Here is a 14,829-nt window from a genome sequence, read left to right on the forward strand (position 1 = left end):
TTCATCCTGATATCAAGTTTAAGAATGAATATGATTGCTTTGGGCAAAAAGAGAAATATTTCCCTCATTCAAAAGAGAAAAATATTCCTGAGGACATGTCTCTGTGTGCATTCATGGATCCATTCCAAAGTTTCTCCAGGCACAGGAATTTCTTAAGTCTCTCTTAATACCTCTTTGTGCTTAATTAGAATAGGGAAATACTGAGCAGAAGTGCGATAACATGAATTCTGCTCTTGCTTTGTTCTTTTCTTTGAATGTAACCTTTAAATTCTTGTTTTGAAGGGGTTACTACTCAATATTTTTTAGTGGATAAACATGTAAAGTATTCTATATGCACACAGATTTCCCTTTAGTAAGTATTAAGAAAATGATTCCTATCTTTGTCCTTTTCCAAACTTTTACTCTAAGGAGAAATTTAGATTTTCAATGAACTTTTTTTTTTTTTTGTCTTTTTAAGGCTCCACCCATGGCACATGGAGGTTCCCAGGCTAGGGGTCCAATAGGAGCTACAGCTGCCAGCCTACGCCACAGCAATGCTGGATCTGAGCCAGGTCTCTGACCTACACCACAGCTCACAGCAACCCCGGATCCTTAACCCACTGAGCAAGGCCAGGGATCCAACCTGAAAACTCATGGATCCTAGTCAGATTCATTTCCACTGCGCCATGGCGGGAACTCCCTTCCATGAACATTTTAATATATAATTTTGGTTGTTTTATATTAATATGTGCAATGCTTTTGAATAAACCTAGTGATATGATGTCATAATAGACTTATAATTATTCTTCAGACCACATATCTCATTCTTTCATACAGGTTCCTATTGTTTTTATTAACAGGAAAGTCTTCTCATTCAAAATCAAAGAAATACATGTCTATTTAGCTAGTAGTGCAGACAGCTGAGTGTTGAAGATCAAACACATTTATTAGAACATTCAGGTATTGGTGTTAAATTAAAAACATCCTTCCTAATAGAACGTATGTTCCCTCCTAACTCTATGCTTGGATCTGAGTACTATTCAGGAAACAGAACTATATTACCTCGATTAATTCCACTTTGCCTTGTGGAAATTTTCTGCATGATTGATTCTACAATCAGAAAGATGAAAATCAACTCATTTCTATTTGGATTGAGTAGGAAAATGATTTGCCTGGAAAGAAGCTCTACTGGTAGGACTTTAAGTTTGGCAACTTGTCTATCACACCATGGCAGTGAATGGCCTTTTTGCACATGGTGAACAAATTGCTTCTGTAGTAGGTGACAACAAACAAATCACATTTTGTGTGTGTGCACGTGTGCCTGCATGCGTGTGTGCTTTAATTATGACTTGACAGAATTCCAGATTAGACTAACTGAAGAAAGCACATTTAAAAAGAGAGTTTTCATTTTAGTTTTATTGTAGTGAGAAGTATTTTTAATTTTCTTGAAAGGCACCCAAGAATAATTACCTTTGTGAACCAAAAATATACAAAACTGTACAGAATAAATAGTTCATAAAAATCTAGCTATACTTTCTTGTAAAATAAAGCTACATTGTCCCACTTCTGAGGCAACTTAAACCACTTACCCTTAGACATGCTTTTTGCTACTAATTTATGCCAACTACCAGTATACATCAATAAAAATAAAATGAATTTTTTTCCTATTTTTTTTTACACCGGTGAATTCTTACTTGCCACAAGAAACATATTTCTATCATGGTATTGAAATTTATAAAGGATTAATGCTATAAAAGAAACCAAACTCAACAGATGCACTAATCATATTTACAGCTGAATATCAGTAGCATTTTTAAAATATCCCAAGAATAATAATTAAACTTTGAGCACAAATGACATACCTCAGTTCACAGCAGCATTGACAATAAGACTGTCCACACAAAATGTGCAGAAAAAACAAAAAGTTTGCTTGTCCATTCCACCTGAACCATTAATCATTCTTATTTTTAAATTCATAAAGCATAGCATTGGCATTTTTTTCATCCTCAAAGATTCAAAGCTTTGGGCCATTCATAGCCCATAAAATTCAACCTTCCATTTTTTTTCTTTACTATTACCATTTGAATTTTAAAGTTCCAGTTCTTTTTGCCTTTATTGCAAGAAAATTAGGTATATCTAACAATGTACATTTTTGCAGTACATATACTGATTTTATAAACAATATGATTCTTACATATTATAGCTACACATACAAGTATACTTTTTAAATGACAAAATCCAATTCTATTTTTTCCATTGGTAATATAATTCAAGAAAATAAGTGTTGCTTAAATATTGAAACTTTTTAGATGTGCAAGAGAACTTCTATGGAACACATTATGAATATGGGAAACATTACTATAATCCTTGAATGATTGACATGCAAGGATTTATTTTATTGGGGATAGACAGAATTGCCTAAAGACAATGCAATGGCTTCTCCCAGTGATCCCTGAGTTTTTTTCTTCTTTTTTTTTTCCCCATAGGCTTACTGCTGTGCTTAAGTTCTGATTGATGACACACATATAAGGCACTTATTTACAAGGTTTGGACTTAAGACAGAATCACAGCATTTCTGCAAAAGCCCTGAAACTCTCTATGTTTGCTGCTCCAGGACTTCTAAGTAGTCAGGTTCAGCATGTAAATTAGCTTTCAGCTCAAAATACTCATTTTTAGTCTGTTCCACTAATACCTTTCTTGGTCTTGAGTACATTAATGTCTCCATCAACTTTAACTCTTCATGGGCTCCTGGATAATGTACCTCCATATCAGGCTGAAGTTGAGCAATGTTTTTCCTTAGGTATTCTGTGATTCCCAGTTGCTGAAGTTCTCTTTCTTTCTCTAAAATGTTCCTATATAATGAACTGGCATCCTGGAAGGATAAAAATTCAGTGGATTGGTCAGTGGTTTTGTACTTCATATTTGACCCTGTGAGTGGCGAATGATTTTCTCGTTCTAAAAGACTTCTTTGGAGATGTTTTGATTCACTTCCCTCTTTCTCATTCCTTTCTTCTTCTTCTTCCAGATGCTTTGGGCCAAAAGATGGGCTTCTATAGACATGAACCATGGGACTCACCATGTGTTGCTCATAGATGGATGCTGTGGGTCTTTCAGTAGTGTGATGAGTTGTTTTATGGCCATACATGCTATACTGAAGATGCACAGGACTGCTGTCTCTCATCTGCTCATCTGTTTGTTTCTTTTTGTACCTTCTCCTCCGGTGGAGGACAAGAACCACTATCCCTGCAGCACAGAACACAATGGTTATGAAAACAATCAGCAATCCGAGTATTAAAACAGAGAGTGGTACAGCATCAGTAAGTGATTTAAAAATATTGTTGGCTGTAGTTGTGGCGGTAGGGGTATTGACAATTACATAACTAGTCTGAGTTGGCAGGGATGGATTATTGACCAAACCTGGGCAAAGAAGTTCACTATTGAGTGCTTTCAATTCCTTTTTGTCTAGGTGCTCTGGAGAGGTGCAGAGTATTTCATCTGTCACTATGTTCTTACTTAATTTTTGTATCCATTGCTGTAGTCCAACCAGGTCACAGGAACAATCCCAGGGGTTGTCTTCAAGGTCAATCTGGGTTAGTAAATCAAGGTCATCCAAGATATTACTTACAGGTAGATGGGTAAACTGGTTTGTCTTAAGGTTTATTCTCGTTAGAGGAACTCCTGAAAAAATATGTGGTGGCAAAACTTGTAGGAGGTTGTTATTTAAATAAAGGACTTTAAGTTTAGGCATTGGATTGAAGGTTCCAGGTAATATTTCCTTAACACCATTGTATTCAAGGTATAAGTACTCAAGATTATGGAGACCAAGGAACATACCTCCACTTAATTTGGTCAGATGGTTACCATTCAGATACAGCTTTTGCAATCTTGTTAAGTTCATAAATGATCCTTCTTCAAGAACCTCAATACGATTGTTTCCCAAGTGAAGCATTTCCAGAGTGAAGTATTCTGCTAGGTCATATTTCATTAATGTATGAATGATATTCCCTGCGAGAATAAGCTTTCTAGGATTTTGTGGAGGAGGTTTTAGATCTGATAAGCTTTCAATATTGCGCTCTTGACAGTGTATTAGAAGTCCAGACGGGGACAGTACTTTGCAGTTACAAGGAATAGGACAGTAGGGTCCCGGGAGTTGAGTGGATGGCTTTGTAATATAAGGTATTAAACCTGGTGCTTTGGTGGGTGATTTTAAAAGAGATGTGGTCTTGGTTGACCTGCGACCGTCACTTATTGAAGATGTTACTGCCAGGTGTAATGATCCTGAGGGATCCTCATGTTCTTCATACACTGGTGGAGTGGGGCAAATTGATTCCTTTTTCAGCCGGCTTAGAATGCTTCCTTTGAAAAACGGAGGGCTGTTGCACACAACATCACCAATTACAGTCTGTGGGGGCATGTTTTCCAACCACAGTTTTAACTGTAATAAGTCACAATTGCAGGCCCATTTATTGTCCTCCAGCTGGAGATCCAGTATTCGGCCAATGTGTTCTAAAAAACCAACATAAGGCAATGTTTGTAATTGATTGCCACGTAGATCTAGATGGGTTAGAGGAACGAATCGAAATACGTTTGGAGGAAGACTCTCAATAGCATTGTCATTTAAAATTAACACTTTAAGTCTGTTGAGTTTGCTAAAGGCACTTGGTTCAATCACTGTAATAAAATTGTTATCTGCTTGTAAGAATTCCAGGTTTTCCAGTCCATGGAAGGTATCTTCTTTAAGAATTTCTAAAGAATTGTGATTGATATGAAGCTTCTTAAGGAGGCCAAGGCCATTAAATGCACCAGTCTCAATATCTGCAATATTGTTAAATCCAAGGTGTATTGAGATAGCATTGGTAAGCCCAGAAAAGTCATTTGCGTGAAGCATGGTCAAGCCATTATTTAATAAACTCAGGTGGAAAGGCCGTGATGCTGGCACACTTATTTGGGATAACTTCTTGATATCTTTCTCTTCACAATTTATGAGCATTGTGCCATCTTTTTCCTCACAATTGCAAAGAGAATCACAAGAACCTCTGGCTGAGGCCGAGGCTCTTGGAAACTGGGACTGTGAAGACATACAGGCAAGGAGAGATGAATACAAGAGATGCATCCAGAGCTTCATGTTGTCATGTGATTGATCTGATTCTGTAAAATAAAAAGCAATAGCAATGGACTTTAGTGGGAAGAAGCAGGGAGAAGAAGATGAAGCTGACATTTTCAAAATGATAGGGTTTCCTCTAAAAAGCAAAATATGGATTATTCTGAACAGATAAATACATTTCTGTGTCCACATTTTCTTTGCTTTTTTATGAATATTACGACCGACAGGTTTATTTTACTTTTAACTTGCATTGTAATCAAATTTTAAAATTTAAGTCGAAGAGATTTTAGAATATATCAGTTTGTGTTCACATCTACCAAATAATCAGCATTTTAAGATACATGAGTGGTGCTAGCTAAATAGAACATCGATACTCTGCTGTGATGCAAAGGTATATATTTGAGAAGACCCTGACTTTTTTATTAAACCTCAAACTAGATGACTCTAAGTCTGAAGGATTACAATAAAAAACTATGTAGGCTTTAGCTAAAAGCACAGAGAACTATAGGGGATTTAAAATGATAGAAGGAATGTACGTATGAACGCAACATATCCTTTACATAGTTTTATTTTGCACTGATATCACAATATAGCATCAAAAAACTGTCTGTTTAAACTGCTTTAATTTTAGGTCAAGATACTTATTTTTCATTATTTATTTAAGCCTTGAGTAAAATATGTCTCTAGTAATGAAGTAGAATTTTATTAAATAATTTTATTTTAACTGCTGCCTATGGCAGTTGTACAATCCTAGGAGTATCAGATATATATGTTTAAGGGTGTCCATTCAAATTTCACTTGAGTCGCACTTTTTACTGAATTTCTAGAGGTAGGATACTTACTGCTACTTTTAATTCTACCATGGATAAATTTAATATAAAAACTAAAGAAAAAATTTGGTCTTTAACATGCATTCGTGGCTATTAGAAAAGAAATAAACAATGCCTCTTAAAAACTTCTAGCAAATGACGTACTAATGAGGTCTTGAACCAGGCTTTAGGGCACTGCATGTCATCACATAATTAAGCAGCTGATCTCCTTTATTATAAGGTTTAATGTTGCAAACAAACTCTGAAACAAACTTCACTATATCAAAATATTTAAAGAGATCTCTAATTAGATAAATTTAAAAAAAAATGGCAGTTCAGGATAACAACATCACATATTCAACTCCTTAAAAATTTAATACATGCATCTAAAACAGCAATTTTTTTTTTTACAAAAAGATTCTAACTCTAAAATGACAGCAATGGTATGGAAAATACTTTGAACTCTAATGCATCTAATTTTATTCCCTTCCTTTAAAAATTGCACCTAAAATTTATATTTTAAAAAAAGGAAAGGTAAACATCACATTCTTATATCTATTTGACTTTTGGAAATGATATTGCTTTTATTTTTCTGGATGCAGCATGAGCAATAACTTGAATGCAATTAAAATTCACAATCACATGAAACATCCCAAAACCCAATCAATAATCCTGAAAATAAACTATCATTCCATAAAAAGACATTGTTTTACTGAAAACACATTTAGCATGACATTTCTGAGAAGTAAAAGGCAACCAAAGACATGGAACAATAGAGCACTTTCCTATATAAAGGAAAAGTTAGCAGACTGAATGTTTCCACAGGAACATAGTTTGATTTTAAACAGCTCTGAGGGCTGTGCTTAGATTCAAGCAGCTTGAAGTTGGAGTCTTCAACTTGTGGATTAGCTTCCACAAATACTGAAACTACTTCTCCATAGATTACTAAGAAAGAATATCATTCATTTTATCAGGCATAGCATCTTGAGAAAAGAGTGAGTAACTACCAGATGAGAATCTCTTATTATTTTTTAAAGTCTCATATGCATTTTGTCCTCTTCAAAATGTCCTAAGGAACAGTTTCCGATCTTCTCAGAAGTAAACACATATTTGGAGAGGTTCCACATTGACAATATCGGATACAGTGTTAAAGTGGTAAAAACAAAACAAAACACAAAACTCTATTTACATGTTTTCAAGTCCAGGAAAAATAAAGGTGGTAAACAAAATACAAAGAATCTTGTCATATTCTGCTCATATTTCAAATTCAACAATAGTGTTTGAAAGCAATATTTCCTTCAGAAAGCATATATATTTAGTTTCCAACAACAAACTGTGGCGTAAAATAAATAGTGGCACATTATTTTTCTTGTTCTTCTCTACAGCCAGCTGTTGGACTAACTGCCTGCTGCTCACAGAAAACAAGCTTCTGCTATAGCATTCTTTGTGCCAATGAACAAGAATGCAACTGGATAGCCTTTCATGCAAAGTTATTTTTTAAAGAGGCAAACATAAATTCGATCACTTTAGCAGAATGCAAAAAAAAAAAAAAAAAAAAAAAATAGTATAAGAAAAGCCTGGGAGCATTCATCTTACCTGTAAAGCAGAGACTTCCTGACGTTATCTGTAATGCACAGCTGGAAGAGATGTTCAAAGTAAATTCAGTTTCTTTATTTAAAAAGAAAACACCAACCACCGCATACTTTCTTGTCAAATACCACTTTTTTGGCAAGTCCCATGTTTTGTAAAGTTAAAACCTCTGGTCAAAGACAAAATGCTGAGCATTTCATTGAAAATATTTCAAGCAAAGTGCATACTAGATCATCCTGAAGCAGTTGTCCTTTTATTCCCCAATTAAAATTCACGGCATACTTCACAGCTATGCTGACTTTTTTGCATATAGTTAACCATTTGCAAGCTGTTGGATGCAGCAAATAAACAAGATGTTGAACAGAGCTGGGGCTGATCACTTTTGCTTTCTTAGGCTGTAGATCCAAGCTGCAGCAATGTTCTCTTTCCTCCCTTTCTAGTCTTTCTTGTTAGCTCAGTTTGTTATTAGTCAGATTGCCAAGGGCTGGGAGGTAGGCGTAAATAAAGAGACTTCTTGGCTTTTGACTCAGCCTCTAAGCCCTTCCCCATCAGAGCGCTTTAATCTGCCAGTGTCATTTAACACAAGAGACAGCTCCACCTTGGGACTCAACTCCTCCTCCTGCAAACGGTCTTTCCTCTCCCTTTTAAAACCAAATATAGTGCAAATGAATTTTAATGGAAATAGTTACATGTCTCTTTAAATGTTTAATAATATTTTGTGTTACATAGCAGGCTAAATAACATATTAAATTCTCATCTAGCACAGTAATGAACTGTTTGCACACATGTGCAGAAAAACTGCAGGCAAGCTACCTACAGAATAGTTGCCTCAGTTGAATGGGCTTTTTAAACTGGTATTTATGGTTGAAATTGTGCACTAATTAAATCTTAAGATGTTAACATAAACTGCTTTCCTGTAACATTTGTGTTTTTGTATTCACCATTTGAAAAAAAAAAAAAGTACAGCTTTATGTCTGAGACTCTAAGTTTTATACTTCATTATTTCTTGACCTACAGCTAATGTTCAATAGCAAGACTAGAAATGAGGTTTTTTTCCAGGCAGATAGTATTTATTTCAAATAGAAATATGTTCACTTAAAAATACATTCATGAATCATCATTATAAATAGTTGTCTTTAATCAAACACAGCTTATCACTCTCAAAAATGAGACATCATGTCTTTGCAGATTAAGTGAAAAAAGGTAAATGAATATATAGAAGTTATAATAACCCAATTTTATGGCACTAGCTTAGGGAGCATTTTTTCCTATAAAGATTATATTTAAAAAGTTACTTGTTTCTACAACTCCTAAAAGTTTCTGAATCATCACTAATAAAACTCTCAACTGTCAGATTCTTTATTTCCCCAAATGCCTATGTTTTAAAAATCATTCCTCTTTACCCACATTCCAAGGGCCTGAACTTTTTCACAGCCAAAATGAATATACTAGATAGTATTGTTTATTCCTTTTGAAACACTCTGTGTTAGAAACATTCCTGCCTATAGGTTCTAGAGTTTCCTGTATAATATTAGGTCTCTTTCAGAAAAAGCTGTTTTTTAAAAAAGAGGTTTTATGCAGCTTACATCATCAAAACAGAAAAATATCGGATTAAAATTTTATTTAATGATTGTGGTCATGCCCTCAAATTCAAAAGTTTTCATATCCTTAGTGTGGAATTATTGTCTTAAAAGTTAAGGATTTTGAGGCAATTTCCAATATCCTCGCTTTCCTTTATACTACATTCTCTAATTCATTAAGTTCCTCATTTATTTTAATAACATTGTGTGCTGTAAGTAGGATCTACAAATGAGGGTGTGGAGACAGGAATAAAGATAAGGAGATAAAGGGAATGAGACAGAATAAAGGACATGGTTTACTTTTAGGTAAAAATCTGCTGCTAGCTGATGGCCAAGTAAATCAATCTAATGATTTTGATAGATGGTGACAAAATGAGTTAGAATCAGTGAAAAAACAAGGAGTGATTTTTCCCCCACATCATAGATGTAATTCTCCAAATGCATCCATTAGGTTTTGGAGGCAAATTCTCACAGGAGGAATGCTCTCGAAGTGGAGTATATGGTGGAAAAATTGTTCAGATAGACATGTGGGACAAATGGAACTAAGTGCCTTATAAATCAATGTATTTCCGGCAAATCCTTATAAATCAATGTATTTCCCCCAGTTTGAGGATGTATTAATTTTATTCATAGTACATACCTGGCATTTATTCGATGTTATTTATCTCAAATCCTTTGCCTATGTATTACATGCTGTCATTGTCATGCGTAAGTTACTGGTTAACTGCACGATGACAACGGAGAAAAGGGGTAACTAGCAGGCTTTTTGAAATATTGTCTGCTTTTTCTGTAATTTTGGGTGGGCATATAAAGAATCATTGCTTAAAAAGCATTCTGTAACTTTTAACTTAATTCAAAAGAGTAATGTTGATAATGAATTACTTAGCATTACCTTATGCCTAATAGTCAAGTACATAATAACACATTCAAAATGATTATAATCAAATGAGTTAAATCCTTTGATCTCTATGTTTTGTTGATTAACTGATTCCTCAGTTGTTTCATTAAGCCAATAATGCAACCACTCATTCCAAAATGATCATGGTAGAATGTGTTAATTATTGTTGTGCAACAATTTTTTCAGCAATATTTTTAATTTCCAATGATGGCATGGAAGACTACTTTCCCAGTGTAGGTTGCTCCAAGTTTTGATAATGAATTACTTAAGTGATCATAACAAATATTCAGTTTTGTTAATCATTCCATATGATTTACCCCTGGTGAATCCATATGATTTACCCCTCCATACTAGAAAATATTTTAAAAAGAATCATTTTAATCACATCTTCTAAGTTGTGCATTTTATTTATTTACTTATTTTTGGCCATACCCATAGGGATTGAACCCACGTCACAGTAGTGACCCAAGCCTCTGCAATGATAAAGCTGGATCCCCAAACTGCTATGTCACAGGAGAATTCCTAGGTTATGCTTTTTAGAATGTGCATCTAAAATAGCAAACATCAAAGTATCCTAGTCACTCTAAAGAGTGCCAGGCAGTCAGAAGCAATAAACCAATCCATGTCAGTCACTTTCAAGCGGCAGCATGCATAAGGCGGCACAGTACATTCGGTATCAGGATTTAGGAGAATGCCTCTTCCTCCCTGCTTATACAGATAGTGGAGGGAAATCATCTTACAAATCCAATGGTGACCAGATGGAAGAATATTTTATGAAATTTGTTGGACTGTTTATGTATATGGGACAAAGAGAATAAAGAAAAGGATCATCCTCCGGAAAAAGGAAAAGATATTTAGTGAAAGATTTATTAATTAGGACTAGTTCTACCTCAGGACATCTGCCCACCTTTTTCAGTGCCACATTTAAATGGTAAAGTGAAGATGTATGTCAGATTGATACTAACTCAAGGAAATGGAAGGTGTGAAGAGAGAGGCTTTGCACTCGTGTGGTGTAGATGAAGGCATGTTTTAATACACTGAAGGTAGAATGTATAAAACTTGGTGACTCTTTGAGAATGATAATGCTGTAGATGAATTTTCAATATCCACTGATGATTTCATGGTTTGAAGAAATAATTTAAACTTAGAAGAAAGAGTTTAAAGAAATAATTCTAAATAAATGGCACTTTTAAATATGTTATAAAAAAATTCAAGACACATCCTTGAAAAACAGCTATTATTGTGGATTCTGTCTGCTCTGTCCTTTCTGGTGATTACACTGAAACTCATGAAACTTTTATTAAGATTGAGTATAACAAATATTTGCAAATAATATTTAAATTTATAGACATGTAGAAATCTTATTCACTAATTTTATAAACATTAATCAGGACATTTCATTTTTCTTATTTCAGAGTTTTCTTTAAAATAATAATGGAGTAAAGCCTACTTGAAATATATAATTTGACGTATATACATAAATCCCATCTATAGAAAATAATAAAAAAGTATATTGTCTCTCTTCCACAGTGCCATGCTATTCAGTAAACTTTGAGTTTCATACCCGAATCTTGAATTTAGGATTCAATTCTGTCTTTCACTGGAAGAGAAGTCCAAACTCTTTACTATAATTATGTACTTTTTTGGTTCTGCTAGAGTCGAAACATAATCATTATGGATAACTTCACTTCTGACAATGACATGCAATTTAGATAAAGGAATATGACCTTTGTATGGGGAAATATAAAAGATTCTCTCACCTTTTAGCAGTAACATCTTTGAATGAGAGTACATTTGCACACCCTCATCAAAAATAATGGCATTTCAGTGAAAAGTCAATGTATCTTAGAAAAAACTTATATGGTTGATGTATTTTATAAAGTGACACATGAATGAGTGTTTAGGAAACTTGCCTTTTACATTGAAACTTTAATAAAAAAAATGTTAGTTTGCTATTTAAATCTTAAGTTTCCTTCATGCTTAATTTGATCTAGAGCAAAGGTATAAAAGTAATAATAGGATTGCCTTATTCTAAGAGAGGTTTTACATTAAAACTTCCTGTTTTGATTTGAAATCTGTTGACACAAAGGGACTCTTTGAAATCCTTGTTTAACCTGGCAAAACTGAAAACAAAACAAAGCTTTCTCCTGGAAGCTTGGACTGTAAGTTGTCTTGTCTTCATTAAAAAAAAAAAAACTTACAAAAACAACTAAAAAATGCTGGTGGATATTACCATGATGAATAATGAGCAGCATGCAACAGAAAAAGGTCCAATGGAATAACAGTAGACTGTGGATTATATTGGTCATAAAGACTCATCAAGGGAAGCCTTGTATGTACTTCATATTTTTTACACAGTATCATAGAGTTGCACATAGAATAATAGTCAAGTAAGTAGTTATTCAATTTGAATAGTTTCTTTGTATGTTCTTAATATTGTGTAATCTTAAGGCACTTACATACTTGTTCTCAGGAAGATACACAGATTTCTTTTTAAATCTTTGTCCATATAACAAAAACCTAATGCTAAAAATCACGATTGAAAATAAAAAAATTAAAAAATCGATCCCTATGAATCTTTCCAAATGTTGTTGTTTGGCAGATATTATAACACAATCTGTGTGACTTAATTATTTTATATTCAGATGATAAACAGTAATGGCAGGTAAATACCATTGAATCAAATATGCATGATTGATTTGATGGACCACTTACAGGAGATTTTAAATTCCTGGCTGTCTTCCTATTACCAGTCACAGTTCAGACCTTGCTGCCTCTCACTATCACCTATTGCTGAGTCACTGAGGAATGCAACTTATGTTAATAGTTTTAATTTTGTAATTGTGACTATTTAATCATTTTACAAAAGATGTCAACATATTATTTCAATAGATAAAGCTGTAAATATTATGACCATAATATATATATATATAGAAATTTTTTTTTTTTTTTACATTTTGATCTATATTCTATAATGAAGTAAAATAATCAGCAAGGTCCACATTTGTTGAAAAAGTGCATAGTTAAACAGATGACTCAATATTTGTTAATTGGCATATTTTTAACTTTATAAGAGTAAATACAAAAGGACATTTACTGAACTATTAATGTCATCACTAGACTGTTAACATTGAAAAAGTGAATAAATCATCACTGACAGGTTTCACTGAATAATGCTGGCTTTTTTGTTAACAGAAACCTTGCCGAAAAACTCTAAAATATGAAATATTCTATTTTGGTATATAGTATTTTTTAAAGTGTTATATAATTTTGAGAATAAACTTTTGAGTTGTATATACTTCACTCAGATACCCAGAGAAAGATATTCTACTACAGCTCACAGCAATGCCAGATCCTTAACCCACTGAGCAAGCCAGGGATTGAACCTGAGTCCTCATGAATGCTAGTCAAATTTGTTTCCTCTGAGCCAAGGAATTCTATTGTCAACTTGCAAAAATGCATTTATCTTACTTACACACCTACAAGAAGATAAATAAGATGTTTTTGTTAATTACTCTTTTAATGCTTTTGTAGGGTATATCTTACCTATATTGATATCTAACACACCTTCTGGAATAACTGAAGTCTCTTGTGACATGTTTTGAGAGTCTATACATTCCACAAAACATACTCTGTATATTGTGGGTTTAGGAAAATAACTACAATTTTTTTTTTATAATTTTAATGTTTCCCTATATTGAAATAGGACAAACCATTATGATATGTAATAAATAAATACTAATAAAATATTAACACTAACAATATTCTAATAAAAATCAAGACCTAATTAATAATCAGATGTCTCTAATAAGTTATACTTGTTTAAATTGACAGATATCCTTTGCTATTTCAGGGAGGGGAAGGACAGAAGGAAGTATCAAGTTAATTTTTGGTATGTCATTTTCCTGGAAAATAAAAAAGAAAATGCATCCTTATAAAACACTAATTTGAACTAAGAAAGATTTTCAATTCCTTTATCCTCAAATAGTATTAAATTTGAAGTCACATGATAACAGTAAACAAATACTTCTGGAAACATTTTATTTTTCTATCTGTTACTTTGGCTAATTATAATCAAAGAGGCATTTTCTAACAAGTAGTTTTACTTGTAACTCCAACCTATTAAAATTAGGAAACACTAATTTTTAGAAATTTCACAGATTTAAAGAATTGTTTAGCCCTAAAACAATTTTTGAAACACAGCTTAGCTAGCTTAAGAACTGAAGCATTTCAAAATAGCACTTACCTGCTCTTCCTTCTATACATAGAAACACATGCTTTCAACAAATTATTACAAATCTCTGATAGTAGTAGAAGTCCTCGATTGGGGAGGAGGAAGAGAAAATAAAAATAAGGATTTTTCAACCTCAAACTACCTTGAATATTTGTATAGCATTGATAAGAATTAAGAGAATCATTCTTAACACCTCCCAGCTTGGTTTAAAGCTTTTTTCACTCTTTTAGCACCCTCTAGTGGATATTTTTGAAAAATTATTAACTTGGCAAGCATAGTAACTTGTTTAAATTTTACTCTTAACGTGATAATTATGTGTGTAGTTCTGCTGGCCCATATTTCTTATTATTGTGTGCTAAAAGTATATATTTCAAAAACTAATCAAATTCTAGCATGCTTACAAGCAAAGTATTACAGAATATATTATTTGTAAGAATAATTGACAATCTCCATTGTATTCATTAGAAAGTTTTATAAATTTTCCTCAAATTTTTTTAAAAAAAGGTCAGATTTCAGTTATTCAGTAGATTCAAACTATCCTAGTTTTTTTAACCTTAGATATTTAATATATTAATAATAATATGTAATATTTTTATACAATTGTGAGCACTTCTCATGTTTGTAACTTTTGTGGT

General features: G+C 33.2%; 1 protein-coding gene across 2 annotated transcripts; it reads right to left on the reverse strand.

Moving 5' to 3' along the window:
* Positions 812-14,369, reverse strand: SLITRK6 (SLIT and NTRK like family member 6). 2 transcript variants are annotated; one of them, XM_021065782.1, is made up of 4 exons: positions 14,207-14,369; positions 7,489-7,529; positions 3,814-5,127; positions 812-3,222 (listed from the first exon to the last, which is right to left on the reverse strand). In XM_021065782.1, exons 1-4 carry the CDS (start codon positions 14,224-14,226, stop codon positions 2,576-2,578), a joined length of 2,022 nt encoding a protein of 673 aa, XP_020921441.1. In that variant the 5' UTR covers positions 14,227-14,369; the 3' UTR covers positions 812-2,575. The 2 variants fall into 2 exon arrangements, with proteins under 2 accessions (XP_020921441.1, XP_020921440.1); XM_021065781.1 differs by having other exon boundaries at positions 812-5,127; positions 14,207-14,368.

This window comes from Sus scrofa, chromosome 11 (genome assembly GCF_000003025.6).
Source record: "Sus scrofa isolate TJ Tabasco breed Duroc chromosome 11, Sscrofa11.1, whole genome shotgun sequence".
Classification (NCBI taxonomy): Eukaryota; Metazoa; Chordata; class Mammalia; order Artiodactyla; family Suidae; genus Sus; species Sus scrofa.